General features: G+C 44.1%; 1 protein-coding gene across 1 annotated transcript; it reads left to right on the forward strand.

Annotated features, from left to right (window-relative positions):
- Window positions 1-6,345: 6,345 nt before the first annotated feature.
- LOC144723268 (receptor-interacting serine/threonine-protein kinase 1-like) lies at window positions 6,346-25,997 on the forward strand. The gene is made up of 13 exons (XM_078601864.1): window positions 6,346-6,510; window positions 11,488-11,672; window positions 12,068-12,224; window positions 12,499-12,639; window positions 13,103-13,337; window positions 13,709-13,873; window positions 14,520-14,602; window positions 17,253-17,322; window positions 17,918-18,044; window positions 19,461-19,999; window positions 21,917-22,015; window positions 22,493-22,663; window positions 24,759-25,997. The coding sequence occupies exons 2-13, from the start codon at window positions 11,509-11,511 to the stop codon at window positions 25,037-25,039; spliced, it is 2,232 nt and encodes a 743-aa protein (XP_078457990.1). The 5' UTR covers window positions 6,346-6,510; window positions 11,488-11,508; the 3' UTR covers window positions 25,040-25,997.
- Window positions 25,998-26,209: the final 212 nt, after the last annotated feature.

Raw genomic sequence — 26,209 nt, forward strand, 5'->3', positions numbered from 1 at the left:
CGCAGTTTTGTGGCAATCTGTCGCTGGTCGCAGAAAGCGTTTTTTCTACATTTGCCTTTTGGCGGGTCGAGAGAGTTTGAGCGGGTTTCATCTGCTGGGTCTCTTGGTCACTCGCAACGGTCGCAAATTTTGATCTCAAGTTGGACAAATTCGGGGTGGATACAAGACTGGCCGTCGCTGCAAAATTGCACGGAGGGGGGGGGGGGGCTGTTTTTTCGATTTTTTTCAGTCTGGATTAATAACCTTCAGGTATTCATGCGTATTGACCCCCGTTTGCTCGTGTCTCTGGGATGTGTGTGTGTGTGCTTGCCTATGAAGAAACGATGCCTTGTGTTCGCAAAGATGCACGTTTTGGATGTGGGAAATAATATCCCCTTTTATTTATGAGATCGAATGAAGGTGGGCAAAATCGTCGGTGGCTGTGTTTTTCATTGATCATCTGTTTAATGAGTGCGTGGTTGCTCGTCCCCCTCATGTTCCCCAACCTAACAGAGGTCTTGCTGTCCTGGGACGTGGCTGGATTTTTTTGTAGTCCCTACTTTTGCTGTCTTACGTTTTTGAACCATCGGAATTTCGTGCGAGTCCCTTATTTTTCCTGTATTTCTAAGAACATCCCCTCCCCCCTTAGTTTGTGTGCCTGAATGATTGCAATGGCTCGGCACGATTGAACGGTGATGCGGTGTGGTTGTGATTTTTACAGCGAGAGGTTTGATACGAGATGACGATTCTACCGCGAGAGTTTGGCCAACTTTTTGTTTGACGGGGTGGGGGGTGTCGACAAGATAGGTCGACACATGGACGGGACTGAGCCAGTTGGCCAACGTTTATTTTTTTACAACCGGCTACACAGCTCATGAATTGGCCATATTGGCGCGCCATTGCAAGAGTAGTACGAGCTGCTTTGGTTGTCATTGACACGCCCCGAGCCCCTTTGCGACACGAAACCGACATTGTCGGACCGCTGTGGGCCATTGTTAAGCCACTGCCGTCAGTCATGCTTGCCGTCGTTATGTATGTAGCTATGCAGCTCGTACGGAAAGCGTTGTGTGCGAGTGCCACGTGCTGCCGGCGATGATTCTGAAAACGTCTTAACGTCAATAATCACTTGCGTGTTTCACCACTTGCATTTTTTAAGCCCCCCCCCCCCCGCATGGACTTGTATGCAAACATGTTGCGCGCCAGGGTGCCCACACCGCTTTGACTTGACACTGGACCAATGTTAGTGAGAACATTGTTAATTCCAAAAGTTTGGCCCCTCTGCAGCGCGTTTTGACCGAGCTGTAACGGTGGGCACGTTGCGGCTGGATGAGTGTGGGATGGGTGGGGAGAGCGCCTCTGGTCACAGTGTGTGGTTTAAAGTGTGTTCCAATAGATGCTACCGAGAGAGGCACAGGCTAATTAAATACTGTATACTCTATAGGTGATGCGCGCATTTTTAATAAATAAGTACTGTGATCAAATCCTGCTGTTGTCCTTAACTGCTGGTGACATACACATTTCGGTAACAGCAAAGACATCCATTGTTTCTCCAGGTTTGTGTCAGCCTGTCGCTTTTCCCGTTCCAATATCGTGCAGCAAGTCTGGACCTATTTCGACTTTCCGGGTCTCATTTGGGTCGTCATTGTCACCGTTCTTTATCATACCACTGCTGGATTGAAGGCCTCACCACGCTGCGTCGGTCCATCGGGGTTGCTTGGCCATACCTTGCCACGTTGGTTCGTGTGGGTTTGTGAAGCTGGAACTGTTCCAGATATCACTGGCCATAAATATGCACCGTAGCTGGGATTTTATTAGATTCTATTTACCCAGGAAAGCCTCAATCGAGTCTCAAGGCTTGTTTTAAGGAGACTCCTGCTTTAGTTTTTTTTGTAGTTGCGGACGACAATCTCATTGTTTCCCAAAAAAGTAATTGGCGAGTAATTTTTTAAACAAAAATTGGACCATCACGTTGACGACAATGGCTTGCTCCTCTTCGAATTGCGTCACGGGGCCGTTAATGTCCACCGTGAATCAAGTGGGACGCGGGTAGTGGTGAATACACCCGCAGTGTTTTTGCCAATCTATTTTAAGCTGAAGGTGACTTCAATGAACATTGCAAGGTACCGGCGGCCAACTGGTTGTAGCAATAAACAGGTCAAGCCGGCTTGACGTTCTGATGGATGGTGCTCTCAAACGTAGAACCATTTTGGACAGATTGTAATGTTTGTGGTTTCTGTCGGGCAAAAACAAATTGTGAGAGGATCAGGCCCTGACGGTCGTGGCACGATACTCGATCAGAATGTCGTTTGATCATCACGTGCAAAATATAGTAAAGTCATGCAATTTTCATATCAGGGCTCTACTACACATTTCTCCACTATTGAGTCGTGACATAGCCAACACGGCGTGTAGCGAAGTATCGACAAGGCTCTATTATTGCATCTCACTACGGGACGTCTGGCAAAAAAAAAACATTACGTACCAAGCTGCATGGTGTACACAGTTGTCTGGCACGTGACGGGTGCTGCAAGATCTGACCATGTCCGTCCAGTGTTCGCCGAGCTGCATTGGTTTCCGGTTGCCAAGCAAATACATTATCAGGTCGCACTCGTTAACACACAAAGTGTTTGGCACAAATGAACCACAATACCGTGGTGATCTTGTCAAAGAGCATAAACCATCATGCGAACTCGCAGCAGCTTCTGGCTGGCCATCGAACAAAGACGGTCACTGCATCGCGCGCTTTCAAATGCGCTTCTGCAGCCGTCTGGAACGCTCTCCTCGTGTTAGGAACCCACTGGAACTATGCGCTTTTAAATCTAGATTTGAAACTAATTTCTTTCGAACTGCGTTTTGTGTGTTGGTTTGTGGTCCTTACCCGCACCTTCGATTAGCACTGGTGGCTACGTATGGTGCAACAGAAATTCGACATACATGCGTTTTTGAGCATTGTGCGCGGTCAACTGTGGTGTCGAGGGTGGTAAGGGACTCTATGACAGGCAATGGACAGAGTCCTCGAGTGCTGGTGCCCTCATTGAAATTGTAAATTGTGATAACATCTGAGGTCAGGAATCTGTTTTCTACACTTTTTAACTCTTGCTTTTGTAATTCTGTACTATGACTGCAACCCAAGCCTGGCTCCAGATATTCTCGGATTGGGGGGCAGTTGAGCTGTTGTTTGTGTGGGGGGGGGGGGGGCTCACCGTAGCAGTGGACAGGTCGCTTCTTAAAATATAAGTGAACATCTCAGTGGGCTTTACCTGGTAAGATAAACAATTTAGTTTTACAGAAATATATATTTGGGTGATTTTTTTTTACCTTTCCTGCACTTCGTACTCCTATCGTGTGTTTGTATTGTTTGTTACTGCGATGTTCTTAGCCTCTCTTTTCTGGACATCTGTCAAAAAGAGCTGTATATCTCGTTGTATCCCTCCTGCAGTATAAATACATACTATGGACGCGGTGATGTATCGCTAAGGAGACTGAATTTGGGTGGTGCCAAATCGACGTTTGGTGGTGCAGGCCCCACCCCCAGAATCCCCTCTCGTATTGGACCTGCTGCACCCTCGAATACAATACACCTAGGTGTTAAAATAAGCACAGAAAATAAACCATTGTCCGTATCCTACGTCTAATTTTGCTCGAATTGTTATGTATATATTTTTTGCGATTCGATGGCGGGATATATTCATTGATAAACAACTGCACGTTGGAACAGCACTGCGTTGCTGCTGTTCCAACGTGCAGTTTATCAATTGATCAAATTATGAAGCTGCAATGTGGTGACAACTGAATTGTGGCGATAGTTATAAATGGATATAATTAATTTGGATTGCATAACATTCAGGAGGCGCATGTCTGTGGTTGTACCGATCACTGAAACTTGTTCATTAAATTTTGACTTAAAATTGTCGTGACTGTAGGAATTCATATTCTTTGGTTCTTTTTTTACTTTTATTATTATTTTATAAATCTACGTGACTTTTCCGCAAGAACCAAAGAATATGTTTATTGAATAATCTGCGACAAGTGGAACTTTCGAAGCGTGCCAAAAATAAAAAAAATAACACAAGTAGGATCCTTGTCTGCTCCACCTTTTAATCCAGGTTCCTAAGCGAAGGCAATCATACACTTTTCTATCGCATCATCACAGCCAACGCAACTTGGATCCATAATTCTAACCGCTCGATTAAAATGAAAATCAACTTGGAAGCTTCTTCTGGAAGGGTCACGATGGCACTCCTTTTTTTGGGACATGCAAGGTCCGATAACAGCCGACTTACATCAAAATTAACACCCGCAAGTGCTTTGTTTGGTGACTGGGATGGAGTCACGTTGCATTGATGATGCCCTTGAATGGCTAGAAACCTGAAATTAATCAGGTGATTGTCAAGTGTCAGGCGAGTGTCAAGGGAGCGGGCGAGCGGTGAGTGGGGAGTCAGTGTTTGATATGCGGTGTTAGGTGAGTGGTAAATATGTCGAGCGGTGAGTGTAAGGAGGAGTTTCGGTTGTATCTGGTGAGTGCGAGTGGTGTCAGGTGAGTGTATGGGGAGGGGTAGTGCAGTGCGCTGCGAACTTGGCGATCCGGGTTCGATTCCCGCTCACGGTCAACTCACAGCGAGTGGGATGCAAGTCAAACAACAACCACAAGACAAGTTAGATTAAAGCCATCATTCTAACTCCGTACTACAACAAACAAACATGGCCAAACCAAAAACCGTTTTCGAAATCACCAAAATAAAGGCATAAAAGCAATGTAACTGTGATCATAGGAACTGTGACCGAAATTTCACAATAAACGACATAAACAACATGTACCACCAAAACTCTGTAGCCATAGCTGGCTGCATGAGTCACTCCACAACAGGAGGAGCGTCAAGGCTACACGGGGGTGAGTGCAGGTGAAGGGACACGTGGCGACACGTTACCATTGCTATTATTGGGACGAGTGTTACCGCCGTGTAAGACGAGCTCTGTTCACCGTGGATGACGTCATCCGTGTGTGTTGGTAGTTACAATGCAAACGTGTAATGAGCTTTATTTACAACTTTTGACTGGGCAGACACTAAACGAAACTTTCTATTGTACCAGGTAAGGTCCCACTGAGTTATATAGCTCTTTTTTTCAGAAACTACCTGGCCATCGAAAATGATAGCTCAACGAAGTGGCTTATCACGTAACAATTTATAGCAGCTTAGAAATGTGGAGGGGAAAATCGGAGGACCCGGGAAAATCCTCGCGACCACGGGGAGGGAGAGACATTCAAACTCCAAATATACAGCGGGCGTTGGGGTCGGGATCGGACTCACGACCTCCTGCATACCAGGCGAGGTAGTTAACATCTCCTAGCCACCGTAACGCACAAGAAGCACTGATACTGTAACAACGTGGTCCAGACGTATTGTAACTCCTCCCCCCCCATTTAATTCTCTAAAACGTAACAGAAGGGGCCGCCCATAAATGACGTCACGCACCTGGGGGGGGGGGGTCAGACATTTGTGACGATGTCTGATAAGGGGGGGGGGGGGGTGTTGAGAAATGTGACGTCACATCAAAATGCGCAACTTTTAATAGATATAGACAACACGTTCTACTTAATTAAATAGACTTTGAAATAAATGTTTTCTCCTACAACGTCAGAGTGCAGCGCCACATTAAATACGCACTACAATGACAATAGTTTAAAGCGATTTGAAGCATGTTTTATTTGGTGGGGGGGGGGGCAGAGCTTTGTGACGTCATATTTGAGGGGGCGGGGGGGTCTGACTTTTTGTGACGCCGTGTGACGAAGAGGGGGGGGTAAAAAAATCGTCCAAAATCGCGTGACGTCATTTGGACGGCCCCTTAGTGAGTGTTCCCCTTCATCCAGTTCTGGGGGCTGCTGATGATGCTGATGATACTCTTAGATTTTTTCGGTAAAGTCACGTTGGTAATTTTTTTAATAAATAAAATATAAAATAATAAGAAATGAAAATCAATCAATTAAATCACGACGTTTTGGAGGCAACACAAGCTTCCTTATTCTTGGTTCTTTCGGTAAAGTCACGTAGAAGGGAAATAATAAAATATCTTATTTTGAATCCCTGCAGTCACGAAAGCTTTAAATCAACAAGCTTCCTTCATCAGGTGTAAAAACGTCGTGATTTAATTGATTAATTTAAATTATTATTATTGTTATTTTACATTTTATTTTTTATTTTTACCTACGTGACTTTACCGAAAAAAAACCTAAGAGTTATGAATCCTTGCAGTCACGAAAGCTTCAAATCTAGAACAGACGCTGATGATGATGATGACGACATGATGCCCATTCTCTTTCTGGATATTGGGGATTTCCCATCTTCGACGTCACGGCGGGATGACGTCACTGCGAGATGACGTCACCCGACTTACTTCCTCAACCGCCGTCGAGAGTTAAGAACGCGACCGCCGTCATCGTCGTTGTTGTCAAGCAGCGAGAAGCAGCAGCGAGAAGAAGCAAGCCATGTTCTATCCACTGCTGGAGTAGCGAAACGGCCGTCTTCGCCTCGGGTACGTAACGAGGACGTGGGTGAGTGCCCTGAGACGTTGGCGCCAAATTCCTCGCAGTTTTTGATCGCGAGGGATGACGGCGGCGGTGGAGGCGGAGGAGGGAGCGAGGCCTTCATCCAGCAGTGGATTGAGCATGACGAATGACGAATGTTGACTGTGAAGATGATTGTGATCGTGATGGTGACAGGTTTAGGTTGAGATGGATGCGGTTAGTCGAGACATGGCCGGTGAGAGAGGATCGTGAGATGTTGGGGAGGCTTTACGTGAGGGGAGGCCTTCCTTGGCCATCGCCGTTTTAGTTTTTTTTATTCCTCCCCCAACCCCCCTGGGTTCTACTTGAGCTTAAATAAAACTTCGTGACCACTTCTGCGTATACCACGACCACCACCCGTAATAATAAACAAATATAAATAATAACATTGCCATGCAACAAGAATAGAATGTTGGTGGGATTCCCCCCCCCTCCCTCCCCTTCTCCAGGTACACGTGTAGCCAATCGCTAAATAATGTTTGTTCCAAACCAGGAGTATCGTCTTGGGTCAGAAAGATCATCTTAAGATTCCTCGGATAACACGAGGGGGCATCGTCAGCCACGCTCAGTCCACAGTTCGATGAGCGCCTCTTGAAATCGCAGCCATCTCACCGCAAAATCTGATAATTGGCGTTTACTGTGTAAAGTTCACTACGCAATCTCACGTCTTAAAGTTGTTAGTTCAATAGGGGTTACTGTTGCTACGGTCGTTTTAGTACACACAATAGGAAGGACAAGGTCAAAGGGCTCGCATAATGCGCACACGTTGTGTGCTAGAAGTGTGGTCACCACATCGACGCCTGTGTGTGAAGAACGAAACCGGTGGACTTGTACACAAATCTGGCTGTCGCCTGATGAAGGTGGTTGTAATTACTGGCGAAACGTCGTGCTCGGATTGTAAATGGTGTGGCTTGGCTCTCCAACACACTGGTGATGCTGTACTAGTATACTACACTATACACTACACGATACACTACTATACACTACACTACTATACACTACACTATACACTACACTACTATACACTACATTACTATACACTACACTACTATACACTACACTATACACTACATTACTATACACTACATTACTATACACTACACTACTATACACTACACGATACACGACTATACACTACTAGACACTACACTATACACTACACTACTATACACTACACTACTATAAACTACACTACTATACACTACATTATACACTAGTACTGTACTAGTGACGAATTGGCCACGTTGTTTACGTGACAACCCTTACTAGTTGGCTGTGTCGGGTGGTGGCGGGTTTAACGACACATTTATACATTTACGCGATATAACCCAAACAAAAAACCTCTTGTGGATGATATTTGTCGCGAAAGCCTACGTGTTATACGAATCTAATCCAAATTTTCTTGCTGTGGATGTCACACCTGATGACGTTTGCTTGTGTTGCAGTCGAAACGTCGTGAGAATCTTATTGTTTAATATTTTTATTATTTTATTATTTCCCTTCTCCGTGACTTTACCGAAAGAACCAAGAATATGAATCTAATCCAGTTGACGTATGGTCGTTGGTACAATAGACGATGTTTGGGGAAGAGGGAGGTGTGTTTTTCCGATCTAGACACCGCTGGGAATTTCCCCCTAGACTTGAGTAACACTTCGTTGTATTCGTGAGCCGATACATGCACACATTAAGATATGCAGTTGTCAATCATCGAAGCGTTGACTTTCAAAGCGTTTACGCGTCTTTCGACAATCTCAGTACCGCGCACTTACTCATCCTTTAAAACGTTAAATGTTCCTCTGCAAGATAAGGAGCCGTCGCTTTTACAAAAACAAATAAATCTATCAACTGTTGAGAAATAAGAGCATCTTTTTACTGTAAAGCACTCTCGTAGCAATATATATGGAGCAACCTTTACTGCATGTCCTCTCTTTATACAGGATGGGAATTGTTCCATGCTTTCTCCAACTCGAAATCGTCGCTAGGGGAGACAAAGGCGGTCGGGCGTGGTGCTGGCCACCCACCCCCTCGTGTACCGTTCCGGCCTTAATATGTGCTCGCTAAAAGCACTTGCCCCAACATGTTAAGGCTATACGGGGGCTCTTTTGTTGTATGCGTGTGTGTGACATTGTTATATTCTTAGCTGCTGAATCGATCTACAACTTCCTGGTTGGGCCTTGTATTCAGAGATGCTTCAACAACGCCCCCCCCCCACCTTTGGCTTTTAGTCCAGGAGTAAGCAACCGAAATAACCACAATAAGATGCATTTATTTGTTGTTCGAATTCGGTCAAAGAAAACTGACAAACAGCCGCAATGCATACCTACGTGACTTTACCGAAAGAACCAGAGTGTGAGTTTAGTCTGTTAAATTGGTATTCTACGCATACAGACAGGCCTTTTTGTCAATATACTGCTGGATGAGGCCCTCCCCACACTTATGCATGCCACGGGGCTACATGACCATACGGTAATGAACTTCGATATTCTAGTCTGTACCGTTTGGTGAAGGAGCGGTACAATTCTGGTGGAGCATATAAATAGAATACTGTACACATTTTTTTCCCCTGCACTGCCATCTGTTGACAATGTAGCGCCACTGCAGCTTAGAACACCCGTTGTAGATCGACTCAGCCTGGTCGTTGCCCATATAAGCTCAATCCCGGCTAAACTTTCCTTCGTTGCCGAGATCTTGGGCACATTCTGGGTGATTTGACCATAGGCGAATAAGTATTTTTCGTTAGTAAATACTCCCAAGACGGGGAGCAGTGGCGTGGTGGTTAGTGCATGGCACTGAACCCAGAAACCTGAGCTCGAATCGAGGCCGTGGCTAACGGTGGTTAGTGGCATGTGAAATGGTCCTCGATACCATATTCACCAATGCGGATTGACTAGAATAGTGTATAGTTCTAGATTTGAAGCTTTTGTGACTGCAAGGATTCATACTCTTAGTTTTTTCGGTAAATTCACGTAGGAAAAAAATTAAATTAAAATTAATAAAAAATAAAATAATAATAAATCACGACGTTTCGGAGGCAACACAAGTCTCCGTCATCAGGTGGGACCGTCACAGCCAGATTTGCTGTATCAAGTGAGGCAGGGATTCCAAGATGCAAGTTCTTAATTTAAAATTAAGGGGGAGGAGAGGGGGGGGCTTATCAGAATGTGGTAGCCAATGAATGGAACGTATCGGGAGGGGGGGGCTAAAAGAGAGCATGAGGTGCACGTAGACGTGGACGTGTTTGTGCGCAAGTCCCTGTTGGTGCGCATGATGACGTATTGGAAGGGGGGGGGGCTAAAAATAATAGTGTAGTATGGTCAAATAACCCCCATGGCACAGTGTTTGGAAGGCCTTTACTTAGCAGATATCATAAATTGTGTAATCCTGTAATCTGTTCTTTGTGAAGAAGTTTGAGACCAATACAACTCTCCACATTAATCATTCGCCTGCATGACAGCAAGTCAACAAGGCAACCTTTCTTCCAACGTCAAACTACAAGTGAAACCTCGATAGAAAATAAAGTACTGAAACTCACGTATTGATCTTCACAACCGTTGAGGCAACAGACAAGTCATGATACCATCAGTGGCGTCACCTTTGGTCACAAAGGGCAACGGCACGATCGACAAATCCAGGAACAAGTCAAAATCTTTATTTGAGTGAATTATCGGCAGTCCTTAGGTTTTTTTTAAGAAGAATGTTTTGATGGGAGCTAATACAGATGAGTTTAATGGAATGGTTTTGACATAAACAGTATCAACTAATCTGCTTGAGGTGGTCTTAGGTTTTTTAGGTAAAGTCACGTAGGTAAAATAATAATAAAATAATAATAAATAACTCAATGAAATCACGACGTTTCGGAGGCAACACAAGTCTCGTCCTCAGGTGGGACTGTCACAGCTAAATTTACTGTATCAAGTGAGGTGCAATCCAAGAGACAAGATCGTAAATACTGGTTAAGGGGAGGGGGGAGGAGCTTATCTAAATGTGGTAGTCAGGGACTGGGAGGGTGGGGGGCTAGAAGGGAAGGTCCAAGTGGACCACCTCCACAAGGATTATGGCCGATAGTATTTAAGATCTTGTCTCTTGGATTTCTCTTCACTTGATACAGTAAATTTAGCTGTCACGGTCCCACCTGAAGACGGAGACTTGTGTTGCCTCCGAAACGTCGTGATTGAATTGAGTTATTTTCATTTATTATTTTATTTTTTTACCTACGTGACTTTACCGAAAAAATCTAAGAGTATGAATCCTTGCAGTCATGAATGCTTGAAATATAGAATGCTTGAGGTGGGTTATATTTAGCTTTTTTAGAAATCGTTCTTTATATGAAGGGTTTGATCGAATCAGTGATACAAACCATTTCATGGTGTAAAATTGAGGTCGGTTATAATTAGCAACGGAATGAGAAGTAGACTTTTTGGCGTTTTATATGAGGAGATTAGTTAAATAGTCTGGAGTAAATTGATTTTAATTACAAAGGGCCCTTGAGTTGGGTTATAATTTCCAGTGTTGTAAACCTTTGTTTAACTCGATTTTACATGAATGATTTAGTTAAATCTATGACACTAGACAGTTTTTTTTTATTTCCTTCATATCATGTGTCAAATATTATTGACAAAGGTGTTGTGTTTTGCCAGTTTGTTATTGGTGAATGTCAGCCAAGTAAATAAATCTGCCAAAAGTGGCATACGTTTCTAACTACCGATTTAAGCACAAGGTCGCCCATGTTTAAGCCCCTTTTACAACATACCAGTTTTCAGAGCTAATCAGTACAGCGTAACATTTTTTGAATATACCGACGCGATTTTTGCTTTGAAAATCGGTGTGTGGCAAAAAAAGAAAAGTGCGCAGGGTTAGTGTCATTATTAAGCGGGCCCAGATGTAGGCCACAACTGCGTGACACCTAACAATTTAACTTGCATGGCCACTTTGCTGTTTTTTTTCAGGTGGTCTTTTGATGACTCACCATGGAGGAGGCTGGCGAGTTTCTTCTGGACCCTAAGGACTTTGTAAAGAAAAAATCGTTGGGCTCAGGGCGGTATGGCGAAGTGCATAAGTGTACACACCCGCATTTCGGGATTGTGGCCATCAAGCAGGTGTTCAGCGGAATGGGGTCATCCAGCCAGTATATGTAAGTGGTGTTTCATCTGTTCGTTCTGTTTTGACTGCAAATGGGTGTCTGATTCATCTCACGTGCATTATGGTGATAGGGCTGTGGAGTGAGACTGGTAATAGACATTTGAATTGATAGATACATGAAGATATACAAGAGCGCCTCTCCACACCGTGTGAGTCGTGGGGGTTATTTGACCATGCTTCAACACACTAGTGATTGAAGGTTAATAAAGGTGGGGTAAGCTTTATCTAATCTAATTTATATGTGTATAGTAGCTCGCTCAAGTTGCTTGACATTGCTTACAAAACGGTGATGGAATGGAATTATGTAGATGGCAGGGGCATACAAAGGTTGATCATTTATGATCATTTGTATAATGCTGATGACAATAATAATGATGTGCTCGACAGGCAATTGGAGAGCCTCAAGGATGAGGCTAAGATCTTGCGGAAGCTGAAAAACCCATGCATTGTTGAGCTGTTTGGCGTCATTCTACAAGAGGATAACTACTCCCTCGTTTTGGAGTACATGTGCCATGGAAATTTGTTGGACTTTCTGCATAAAGGGGTATGCCTGATAAGTTTCTTTCAGTGCAGTATGCTGTACAAATGTGTTTTTATTAACTAAAGAAACAAACGTTGGTTTACAGACGGAGTCCGTGAGCGGCAGCACTACAGACTCTCCTCACTCAGTCTCGTTCTAAAGTACACTTGTTTCAGGATCCCACAGTATTATCAAAGTAAATAGTAAAGCTATGATAAATATTAAAGCTATGACCTGGATTTAGCATTTTCGGTGTTTTCTATAGAAACTTTATTTCTGGCACTGTTTTTGTTGCCAGAAGGAAAACGTTCCATGGTGCCTACGTGCTCGGATCGTGCTGGACGTGATTGAGGGCATGCTGTACGTACACAGCCAAAAGATTATTCACCAGGATCTCAAGCCTGAAAATGTGTTGGTGAATGGCGATTTCCATGCAAAAGTAAGCGTGTGCCATCCAAGCCCGTTGGGTGTGAGCCTCCATGAGGTCAAAATAATTTATGAAATGAGTATCCGCTGCAATGTGTGATTGACAAATAAGCTATGGGATAAAAACAATGGAGCCAGGAATTCTGCTGGCTTCACTGCCTACTGTTATTGTATTAAAAAAAAGAAAATACATTGCATTCTAATTGGCTTTACATGTTATTTGGAACATTTCCGGCTCTGCAAATGTAAAAATCTGTTTGAATTGGCATGCAATGAACATTACACTCAGTGGTAGAGTGGGTTGGTAGGTGCTGCCTTTTACTGTGTGGAACAGAGGTCATGTGAAGAAATCTCAGTGGTTGTTTTGTGAGATCTGCTTCCATTCTATAGTACAGTCAGGATATAAATGGGGGCGGGGAGGGGGGGACATTTAAAATGAATAATTAGATGTTTAAAAATGTCCTTTGTGTCTACAGATAGCGGATTTTGGAGTGTCCATATGTAAAACCTGGTCACGACTTGGCAAAGAAGAGCAGACCAGGAGAAGCAGTGTCTCTGGTGAGAAAAAGAAGAAGCTGGGAATGGGCACGACGGCGTACATGGCCCCAGAAAGGTTCAACAACGTCAACCTTCGTGCAAACGAGAAGACCGACGTCTACAGCTTCGCAATCCTCACCTGGGTCATCATCACCCAAAGGGAGCCGTACGAACGTAAATGCAGTCATTACCCACACGCATTTTGTCTTTCGGGATTTCTTTGAGCAGCTAAAGTGCATCACAGTTACACGGTGCTGTTTGAAATGTGGCCATGGTGGTCAGACCGCTTGACTCGCAAACAGCCATTACGAGTTCAAATCTTCGTCCAGGATCGACTCGACCCATTAACCCTCTGGGATCGATGAAGTGAGTACCACTTTGTGGAGAGTTCAGAATGGTTGTCCTCTGGACAGCCTGTTCCCCACCATAGGAATATGGAATTTGCACCCCTGACTTGGGGCCACTTACAGAGCTGAACTCTATAGTGTATGCTGAATTAAACATGGAGACGTTTTTTTAACAAAAGCCACCCGTTTCTCTTGCAGATTTGCAATGTGGGGATCAAACTACTTACAACGTGCTGAAGAATTGCACCGAGAAAAACCAACGGCCTGACATGGATCTGATACCGCCCCATTCCCCTTACTGTATGATCAAACTAATGAGGTCGTGCTGGAACCAGCTCCCTGAAAAACGGCCGAGTTTCTCAGGTGACTTGATCTGTAGGCCTCATCACTGGTTTCATCTCAAGATGGTGAAAGGCCTAGCTTTTTGAAATGAAACAGTGTGTGGTAAAACCTCTTTAAGGTGGACACAGATTTGAGCTGGAATGTGGGGTGTGCTGTAAATGTTCCCGAAAAAAACTAAACTAAAATAATACTTTTCGGAACTTATCGTGCGCTAATTAAGATGTGAGTGTTGGGATATTGTGTTCTCTGGAAATGAATTAATAAAATACGTACAACGTGCCCTCAGCCCAAAGACAGGCGTAGTTTCCAATGTCGGTCACAAATACGTCTGTCCGTTTTTGATCATTTAACCACGTTGGCTGGACACAAGTAAATAAGTTGGCCAAAATGTAAAATAAACGTCGTGGGCTTACTCGAACAACAAACCTCCCAGAAATATTTCATGCATTTTGCAGCACGGTTTAAATGGTTGTGTTTTTGCCATCAAATTCATTCATTTTCCAGGCATGTTGATCAAGCCCCATAGACCAAAGGTTGAGATGACCACGGATTAACGTCATCTCTTTAATAAAACAAATAAACACTTCACCTTGTAATAGGTAACTTTTCAGATTAATAAGCGATGAGTGCATGCTTTTATCGAATATTATTTCCTTTGTTTTTGCAGATTGCAAAAAAGATGTTGAACCTCTTTATAATAGTTATAAAGAAGAGATACCTGCTGCCGTGACAAAAATGCAAATGCTGCTGGTAAGAAATTAATAATTGTTTACAAAGATGTTCAAACATTCTCTTATCACATGTGACTGGCGCTCTTCATCGTTATCATCACCATGACCCTCATCCTTCCCCTGGTGCAGTATATGTTTGGTCTATCGACGTACAAATCTCTTTCACTTTCTTACATGACTTACATGGCTCGGTTTTCATCCCTTACAACAGTGGTGGCCAATACACTAAGCACTGTGACCCATCTTGGTCCATTTCAATGGGCTCTACGATCTTCCAGAAAGCTATGACCAATATATTTACCCTGCTTTAACCCTGTAAGAAACAATAGACAATGTTTAACACGTAGGCTCTCGCAACCAATATCCATAATATATATATTTTTGGGTTAGATCGCTTAAATATAAATGTGTTGTTAAACCCGCCACCACCCGACACAGGCGATTCGTAAGGTTTCTCACGTAAATAGAACATGCCAATTCGTTACTAGTGCAATAAGAGAGCACACCGTCGGTCGCCGATCGGCTGGATAGGCTCCGCTGTATTAGCCAATCAGGTGGAGTGAGGGTGTCTGGGCCAGAGTTCAAGAGCGGAGCTCAAGGGTGCTCGTAGGGAACCATCGGGAAGGTTCTAGAAGGGGCGTGGCTAAATGCGGGGCGTGGCTAGAGGCGGGGCTTAGCTCCGCGTCGAGGGCTGATAAGGGGAAGCAGGAAGAGATAAAATAATAAAAATAAAACATAATAAAATAATTCTCACGACGTTTCTGCCACAACGCAAGCAGCCGTCCTCAGGTGAAGACCAGGTCTGTCGGGGAGACAGCGTCTGAATGAAACACCACCACGCTTGGAGCGTCTATTTAAGCTGGGTTGGAAGGGGGGAAGGGCGCCTTGACAAAATAATTCACCTGAGGACGGCTGCTTGCGTTGTGGCCGAAACGTCGTGAGAATTATTTTATTATGTTTTATTTTTATTATTTTATTACTTCCCTTCTACGTGACTTTACCGAAAGAACCAAGAAGATTAATCCCTGCAGTCACGAAAGCTTTAAATCGAAAATAGCAGTAAGAGGTTCGTGGTCACTGTGGGAAGTCTGGAAGCGAGACCATGTCTCGCGCCTTGGAATGCCAGCGGCCACATGGCGATCCAGGGCTGCCTCTTAGCGCACCGTCAACCAGCGGTGCGCAGAAGCGGGGAAGCGCGAGCGAGCCGTGTGCGGGACAAGGCCAACATACGCCGCGCAGCAGGGAATGTGCAGTGGTTACTGGAAAGGGAACGTTGAGCTGTCCAGCCAACAAAGAAATCAATAAAGAAGACACAAGTCCGAGATCGTCGTCTAAGTGATTTATTACACTAGTACAGCACAGTATTGGAGAGTAAATCCAAAACATTTACAATCTGAGTACGACGTTTCGCCAGTAATTACAACTAGCTTTATCAGGCGACGGCCAGATTTGCTCAGATTTGGCCACCGGTGTGCTGTACTAGTAACGAATTTGCATGTTATATTTACGTGACAAACCTTACTAATTGCCTGTGTCGGGTGGTGGCGGGTTTAACGACACCTTTACGCGAATAGACCATGTGTCAGCATCATCTATGGGTAGAAGTATTTTTTTACGTATTTATTTGTAGTTCTGAGATTTGTATTTGCAATGGGCTTCGTGCAAAATAATAGTTTGCGTATGTCACTAGTTGTTTTGATTTGTGCTGAGATACATAAACAAATCTATTGTGATCCACCCGTGAATCGCCATCCATGTAATGACCAACGCTGCTTTACAATTAGGAATAACGGCATGACAACATATGCTCCCGTATATATTTTTTTCAACTATAACACGTGACTTTTTAAAACCCTTGCTGTGTTTTACGTATTCTTTGGGTCTTTCGGTAAAAGTCAGGTCGATAAGTGCAAATTAATAACAATGATAAATATTAAATAAACAAAAAACTACGACGTTTCGATCACAACACAAGCGATCGCCATCGGGAGGAAAGAGGGGAAAAGCTGCTGAATGCAGACTGTTTTATAGGGTGTAGTCCTAGGGTCATAAATGAAGTGGGCGGGGCTAGTGATGTTAATGTGAGAGATTAGCGTGTTAATGTGAGAGATTAGCGTGTTAATGTGAGATCGCAGAGCCACCGCGACGTAGAGGTCGGCGTCCGGAGGTGACCACGTTGGCACGAGAAATTCAACCTGTTAATATGAAATCTTTTACTTTACCGAAAGAAAGAACCAAAGAGTATGGATTCCTGCAGTAATGAAAGCTTCAAATCAAGATCAAACAGTCTTTGATTACAGGCATTTAGCTCTTCGTCTCCCATTGGCCAAGCCATCCTCTTCAGGGCCTCCCATGCAATTGGTTGTAACTAACCATCCTTTTTATGAGCCCCCTTAGCAGCACTTAGGCCAGTGTCTGTCAGGTCTGGCTGCTGGACTTGTGAGCCCTGATGAGTGGTGTTCTCCAGGAGCTTGGCTTGGCCCGCCCTTGGTTAATTACGATGAGACGTTAGGAGGCTTTGATATCTGTGCTAATGTGGCTCGCTTAGAGAGTTGGCGGGTCGCTTATACACAGTCGGTATACATGGTGTAGCTTGTTTGATGTGAAAGGTAATCTGAGTCGATAGGTGGCAGCAGGACACACCCCATATCCTCTGTGTCCTTTTTCAGGGGGTGGAGCCGAAGATGTTAGACCAGCACCATGACATTCCACCACAATCTTCATTCAAGTCGCAGTCCGGTGAGCTGACGGCACGCTTGTGATTTGTGTGCCAAATCTTTTAAACGATTAAGCGGAAAGTATGGTGATGTGCTTTTATGAATGTTCAGTGGTTAGTGAACATGTCCAGAAATAAGCGGTCACTGTTTATTTTTTATTTGGGCGTTTTTGTGGCCATCATCGCTTCCACCATGACTGTGAAAGGATGTTTGTGTTTAACTGTCACTTTGCTAGTTAATGTCAATTCAGAAATTTCAGCAGTTGCTTACTTTTCCCAGTTTTTTTATTTTGCATAAACTAAGGTAATTTGATTTCGTTTTCTCTCCCCATTCTCCAGTAAAATGGGATGATGCTTTATCTCGGTGGGCTTGACCGCTGTTTAAAAGACCCATGGTCTTGCTGAATTTACTTATTGGCCAAGTGGCAGTTTGTACCGGGTACAGAATCCTAAGATAGCATTTCTCCCAAGTCTCGGTGCATGCCACTGGCCACTGATTGATGAAACGAAACCCCCATTCGTGTACACACTTGCCCCCCCCCCCCCCCCGACAGCTGGGGAAAAAACTCTGCGGCTAAATGTGCGCCCTTGTGTCTCGGGACTTTGCGCGTTTGACAGACGAGCTTTTAGGCAGTGCCTCTAGCAACAGGAGCCTCCAGGACTTTGATCCCAAGACGCTCGTGGCCGACGACAGCCTCCTCGTCACAGACTGCGGCACGAAACCTATGGAGAATGAAGAGCCGCGGTGAGTGGAGCCCTTGGCTCGCTCGCTTATGCTTGATATAAACCTCAAAGGGTTGCCTGTCACATTGTGGCGGTGCTATGATGTCTCAACGTAAGGACGACAGAAAACGTATCGTCAGTTTTACAAAACATTGCTTGATCGTCATTTTGTTTCCTGACAATATTCATGAAGTAACTATAAAGTACATGATTTAGTAAAAAAACAACTAATTAGTATAATTATTGTTTTTTTACCCTTTTAGCTGGCAACAAAACTGACACCTTTTTTTACAAGGAGTCATGTTTGCATTGACCACAATACCTGCGGTCGGAATGCAAACAAAAAACACAACTCTGAGACTAGGCTTTAAGAAAAGCTGTCTCGGGTGTGGACCAATCAATTTCAAGGACAGTGCATACATTATCAGAGTTGTGTTTTTTGTTTGCATTCCGACCGCAGGTATTGTGGTCAATGCAAACGACTCCTTGTAAAGAAGGTGTCAGTTTTGTTGCCAGATAAAAGGGTAAAAAACCAATTATCATATTTTGCTACTGGCAAAGGAGGTTCCAATGGTGGAACTAATTAGTACTTTGTATATTGTTTTCCTGAGTAATTAGCAGCGTGGTGGTTGCATGACACCATCGTTTTCTAACAGCATGCTTGGTTATACGCTTTTGTGAAATTGATATTATTGTAAGACTTATGGCAAGCTTATGTTGTATGAACTTCATTATAATTACCTTTAAGCATCGTTGAGCAATATCTGCATTTTAAATGCATCAACATATGAACCACATTCACAACATGATAAAATTTGAGCGAAAATCATCATCGCAGGAAAGTTAATATTTTGGTATCGCGAAAGATTATCGTGGCAACCCAAATAAAACCCATTCACGTTTATTGTTGGGTGCCAAGGCTGAGATTTAGCCACAACATGAGCACAACGCTGTGCTCATTAATGGAGATGTAGCAATTCATCACCTTGCTTTCCCCTGACCTCGGTGTAATGAATTTGTTTTGAGATCACCCGACAATATGGTGCAAGTCATATAAGCTAAAGTGGTTGTAAGGTTTTCATGAATCCATAGCATATAATCGGAGTAATTGATTTATCATGTACGCAGTTTGAGGCACGTGGGAAAAAAAGGATAGATTTTAATGAATGATTACATTCATATTTATTAGTCTTGGCTGATGGTACGTAATTTATACATATATAGGCATCTGGCCAACACACAAGAGTAGGCCAAATGCTCATCAGTTTGTCATTGTCAGCAAACACAGAAATTTCATGAACGAAATTATTGACAATTGAAGGTGTTACTCACCCATATGTTGAAACTGACCTTGTACCTAACCCTGGTCTCTCCCAACACAATTTATTCTGAAATGAGTACCGAGCGCATTTTACAAATGGATTTGCTTCTATTTTAGGATTTCCTGCTTATCTGAAGATGAACACACATTGACAAAACTCCAAGATGAAGGAGACTACCATGAAAAAAATATTTCCATGAACCAACATCTTCTCGTAAACAGGGACCAAGACCTCGCTTACGTCATGAACAGGAGGGTATCAAACATGCCTTCCGAGGATGCAGAAGAACCTCGCAGAACGAGGGCCGTGCCTGTGGAGTATCAGGCGCCGGAAGCCACGTCATCGGGTCGTGGAAATTCCGAGGCGCTTCGCACCTCACCGCATGCGTGTGGGGTGCAGCCCTCGTCAAGCACGTATCAGGAGCGGCATTTTTTTCATGATGGGTCTCTGCACTCGGAGGATTCGCCACGCCACCGCGATCCGCCCTCCTCGCTGTCGAGCACAAAATCCTTTGCTCCGCTGCCAGAGGTCAATATTGCGGGCGGTCCGGCAAGTCAGAAGGGGGCGGCCGTCCCGAGTGGACGGTACTCCGGGCAGCCACCCGCAGGGAGGGCTACGTATCCAGAGCCCAGGGCGCAGCACCCCATGCCATCGGGTGAGTTCTCACACGGTTAAACAAAATCAACTTGAAACTCGAAATGTATGTCACTTGCTTAATTTTGGATATGAATCCGATTGCTGTTTCTGGTCCATAATAGCAGGAGGTCTCTCCTGCTAATTTTGTTTTATTTTGGTTCCTCACCGCCACTGAGATGTAATTTTTGTAGAACACCATTTACAGCAGTTTAACACCGAAGCTTTCGTGACCAATATCCCGAATAAAGGTTTTTTTTTCTGGGTTAGATCACGTAAATATAAATGTGTCGTTAAACCCGCCAACTCCCGACACAGCCAATTAGTAAGGTTTGTTACGTAAACAAAATATGCCAATACGTTACTAGTTCAGCACACCGGTGTATTGGAGCGTAAACCCACAACATTCACAATTGTGGGTTTATTCTCCAATTGTGAGTTTACGCTCCAACACACCGGTGTGCTACATGAGTAACGAATTGGCACGTTCTGTTTACGTGACAAACCTTACTAATTGGTTGTCGGGTGGGTAGCGGATTTAACGACACGTTCATTTCTATGTGCTCTAACCCCAAAAAAAACCTATTCGGGATAATATTGGTCGCGAAAGCCTACGTGTTAAACTGCTGTAAAGAATGTTTTTATAAAAATTACATCTCCGTTGAAGTGAGGAGCCAAAATAAGACGAAATTATAAGGAGAGACCTCTCATGGCGAGCCTAACATTGTTGTCTGTAATATACGAGCAATCCTCGGGTTACGAACCAAATTCGTTCTTGAGACCGGTTCGTAAGTCGGAACAACAATGCGCTGTATTTAAATGCCCATACGGTCAGTGTTATGGATGCATTGTTACATTTTCGAAAAAATACTCTATAGTAAATAAAACTAAGATAACGTCAATAGAAAAAATTACTGATTTATTTTAACTTAGCTCGAGTTTTTATACTAGCTTGTAGTCGGAAGGGGGGGGGCAATGAGTCACCACAATTGCACACACACGTGAGCACACAGATAAAAAGACACCCCAACAACAACGATCCCCTGTGTAGCCTTATCAGAATGTAGGAGCAAATGCTGTTACCGAGCATAGCCTATGAATGCCTGCACGGCACACGAGGGGGTGAGTGGCCAGTGCCAAGCCCGGCTGCCTTTGTCTCCCCAGTGGCGATGTTTACACACCACACCAGGTACTCATTTGAGGCTGAGTCAACCTAGGGGAAGCCCAGGTCCCATTCAGATAATCGTCACTGGTGTTTATCTTGAGCAGGAATTGAACTTTGGTCGCCAGGTTGGTAGTACAGCGCGCTCACCGTTGCACTACCGCTTCTCCCCGACACACACACGCACACATGTCGCAGACAAAGACCCACGTATATCCTTAACAGACTGTAGTAGTAAGTGCAGTTAGCGAGTAGTACTTATGAAGGCCGGTACGGCACACGAGGGCGTGGATGGCCAACACCAACGCCTGGCCTCTGTTGTTTCCCCGGTGGTGATGTTTACACACCGCACCGGGTATTGGTGTTGGCCGTGAGCAAGAATCGAACTCGGGTCGCCGCTTTCGTAGCGCAGTGCGCTAACCGCTACACTACCGCTCCCCACACTTTCACACAAACACTCCCAGCGCGAGGCCGACTCATTACATCTTGCAAAGGATCGCTTCTCTGAACAAAATATTTCCGCGGTTGAGTTTGCAATTGCGAGTTCGCGTTTTAAGTCAATGTCATTGTTTTGGTATTTGATGGAAGCTGGTTCGTAAGTACGGGTGTTCATAAGTCGGGCGTTCGAAGGATTGCCTGTTTTATATGTACAATGTGAAGGCTGTTGTGTAGGGAAAGTGTATACATTTTACTTTGTGCGATATAACTTTTTTTTGTTTCTTTCTCCTCCCAATAAACTCCGTGCTTCTACACACTGTTGGATGGGGCGACTCACAGGAGTGTTGCCATCGCAAGTCATGGACGGCTGGCCGTTTAATGGGAAACAATTTCCTGGCATGGAGAGCCTGGGAGCTGCACTGTCAAATTCCACTTCAGGTAAGAGGCCCTAATTTATTCGTGTTGTGGAGTTGGTCAGCATTGCCCCTGCTTGTCATGTGTATTCGCTTGATGTAAAATTTTCAATCCGCTAATTAAACTTGTAGGTCAACGACGTGGTATCTGGCTGGCATGCGGAAGAACACGACCAATGGAGGCAAGGGATGGCAACACCAAGGCCATCTGGTGGCTGCTACTGTGGGGCAATTCGTGCATTCTCCCAGTCGTTATACTCGGTGTGTGCCACTGGACCTGCGTGCTTGAGACCACAGAGAGGGCAGCTGGGGGCACGACAGCAGCTTTTCTTCACCACCGTGCAGGGCGTGGAGATCAGTCTCTACAGTCAACATTGTTCCCGTTGGACAGCCGAAGAGAAAGAAAGAGGTTCCATGACTGAGCAACTCTTGAGCAGATTGGTTGGGACAGTCAACTATGGTACTCCTTCACTACGTTTTATGTTTTTTTTTCTTGTTTCAGGTTTTAAAGTCCACATAGCTCATGGGGACAACATTCAGATTGGAAACAATAATGTGATCAATCTGAACCCTAAAAGCAAACCAAGGTATCAGCCATCGCAGCGCGGCTCCTCCAGCGAATCACAACGCAGCGCTAAGCCAGACTTCAACCTCGAATCCTTCAGAGTTGCAGGTAAGGTGCATTGTGAGTCAGCTGTTGCAATGTGTCAAATTCTTATACACCTCCGTCACTTTGTACCGTAATTTTCAGCATACGCATATAACCCGCAGACGCATATATCCCGCAAAAATAGCGTTTTGTGTAAAACAAATTTCAGATAGGCCGCACCTCCATATACCCCGCATGCATTTATATCTTTATAGTCGTTACCGTAGCTTAATTTCATCAAATTAATACAAAGTTTACATTTGTAATATATTCCACTATCAATTGTTAACATGAAAATCATAACGTGCACAAAGAAAACAAACTAACCGGAAACGAGTGAACTTAAAACAGTAAATAAGTAACAAAAGTAAATATCCAATAATTAAGTAACATAACTGGTAGATAAGTAAGTAAGCGTACTGTTAGGCTTACCAGCGTTTGACCTCATCATATGACAACTAGTTACCCCTGTACAGTTTGAGCACTGGTAGATTGCGCACTGCGCAGACAATAGCGGCACTACGGTAACGCCATTGCCTTCTGGCAACAAAGCCACTGTAAGTTTGAAACAAAGCTCATGGTCGCGACTGTATAGTGCTCAGCCAATAGCAGCGGCCGAAGGGACTCGGCAATTATGATTCGCTTCTGGTAGACGCTTGTTAAGGCCCTTCCCATTGTGCAAACCATAGCCTCAGCTGAAACTTTCGCACACCCCTACAGCCACTGAAAGTATTACGGTAAACAAAGTGCGCCCACTTCAAACATTGTCGTTTCATTGTACAAGCAATTCGAATAATTTAAAACGTCATAACATGCGCAATTTTAGTGTGAGTGGTTTATTCAGCAGTGCTTTAGTCAAAGGTGGTAAGTGTTGCATAGTGGATAGTCCTACCATGAAAAAATCAAACGAGTTATAACATGTCACACGTGTCAAATATGTTTGGGATAGCCCGCACCTCCATATACCCCGCAGGGTCTTGTTTTGTTTGTAAAAAGTGGTCTACCCCGCGGGTTATATGCGGGAAAATACGGTAACCATTTTCAGATCAACTCTTTTTGGAAGGTACATTCGGTTTCTTTATGGCGTAGGTGTTGGTGATGAGTGTAGGATTGCACATGAGTGATGATTCTAGTGTAATTAAGTAATAATTTGTTATACAGTAAAACTTTGGATTGCGAGCATAATTCGTTCCGGAAACGTGTTTGTAATCCAAAGCACTCGTATATCAGTTGTGATCACGTGACGCTCGGCAGATAAAGCGTAGACGTACTACTCGTATTGCAAGACCTTGCTCATTTATCAAATTAAAATTTATTTCAAAATTTTGCTCGTCTTGCAAAACACTCGCAGACCAAGTTACTCGCAATCCAAGGATTTACTATAGTTATGTAGTGTCTTAATACTCAGGGCAACTCTAGATGCTGTACCGGGTCAACTATATACATCAAATAATACCTCGCAAACATCAAGCAACTTGAATATCAGTGACTGACAGCGAGCACATATAACAGTTAAACATAAAATGATATGGTTCAAATGGGATAAATATTAAAATCAAAATACCCTCCAAATGGACTTATAAACTCCTCCTAGAAGTAGGAACCCATTTACCATATAGCCATGAGCATTTACAACCTCTTAAAATAGTTTTGGCAGGGCAGGTTTCATTTCCAGCACAGTTGACTACGTACAGTGTTACCCGCCGTATGTTTGGATGCATTTTTTTTTTAATCCTTTATATTAAGTACACTTGCTTGCTTGCTTGCACGCTTACGACCGTGCAAATCTTTCGGTCGTTTTTTAACCCACTTCCCGTGATCCAATCGAGCTGACATTTTGCACACAGACTCGTTGTGCGTGACAATTTATTTTCGTGACAAAAAAAATTCCAAAATTTTCCACTTTTTAGGAAAAAAAAATTCATATTTAATTTAAAATACCAATGTGATAAAAATGAAACTCTTACTCAAGAAAAACAGAAATGAATAATAAAATAAAACCGATGCCACGCATATAAAGGATTTATAGTGAAAAACTTTGTTTTTACAGGTTACTTTTTAAAATCCCGTTTTAATCTTTACACGTCTGCCTACATGCTCATTGCTGCCACCCGTGCAGGGATGACACGGAAGATCGACGACAAGGACGTGGACATCTTGAGGGGGAACCTGTTCAAAGACTGGAAGCACTGTGCTCGTCATCTGGGCCTGGATGAAAGCCAGATCTCGGCCATCTCTCACGACTATGACCGTGACGGGCAGCAGGAGATGATCGTACAGATGCTGAACTCATGGCGGCGTCTAATGGGCCGCCAGGCCACCGTGAATATCCTGGCACGGGCGCTCTACAAATGCGGCCGTTACGACATCTTACGGAAGTTAGATGAAAATTCTACATAGCGAGCGTCGTCTTTGTGTGTGCATGGTTGCATGGGTGCTCATGTTGGGGCAACAGCCTGTGCGGCCTACACAGTGAGGGGGGATCTTTTTCCTTGCGGGATGTACAGGGCAGTGGTCCTGTCTTTGTGTATTGTCTTATGAATGGTTACAGCAGGACATGGATAATCATTTATACGTGGTATCTAAACTCATCTTGGGTCTTCTCCAGGGCCACTGAGCCTTAATGAATACTTTGGTGCTGTGTTCAAATATCCGAGACAGCGGTGGCTGTGCATGGTCCTGGCCACACCACCCCTTTATTTACCGTACTGGCTTCAATATATGCTCTCGCTAACGGCACTTTCCTTCAGCATGCTATCTTGGATACACAAGGGGCCTTTTTTGTAGGTGGTGGTGCAATTTTTCACGTACTTATCTTCAATTCCAGCAACCAGGGATCGATTTCCAGCCCATGGTATGTGACATCAGTTATGCTTGATATCTCAAGCCATCCCATCTCTCTCCGCAGTCAACGTTGCCATAAATTAGTACCTGGTGCGGTGTGTTAACACCGACAATAGCGCGACCAAAGGCGGCTGGGCATGGTATTGGCCACACCATTTGTTTGTGATGCTGGCCCTTAATAATTGTTTCAACGAGAGTTCAACAGTCTATAAAGCTCAGGCAAAGTCTGTGTGCAAAATAGGGTTATTTTGTTTTTATCTCAAAGGGTTCTCTCTTGTTTATTCATTAATGTTCGTGTACGTTTCTATTGTGTGCTTAGAGTTTGCTGCATATCATAGTGGCTTAAAGTCAGGGCTCCTAACTGACTTTTATCAGTTAATTTTTTCAGCAGATCTTATGTTTATCCACATCCGGTCAAGCTTTGTTGCTCTTAAAAGGGTTAACGAGGTTTACCCATTTACGTTTGAGGAGGGGCTGAAATACAACCAGTGGTGGCGCGTGTCACCAGTGTGAAGAAACAACAAAGTCCGCCTCGTGTGACATGTGCAGGTGGATTGTTCATTGAACATGATGTGCAGTGAGTGATGACGATAATAATTGTTAATGCTGGTAATCGATGATTATGGATTCTGCACCGTGCCAGTCTCCCACCCCATCAAACCCAGTTTTCCTGGGACGCTGCATCGTGACACGGACTCGGTTGAGCAAAAGCTGAATAAGCCACAT

This window comes from Lampetra planeri, chromosome 17, assembly GCF_965212315.1.
Source record: "Lampetra planeri chromosome 17, kcLamPlan1.2.h2, whole genome shotgun sequence".
Lineage (NCBI taxonomy): Eukaryota > Metazoa > Chordata > Hyperoartia > Petromyzontiformes > Petromyzontidae > Lampetra > Lampetra planeri.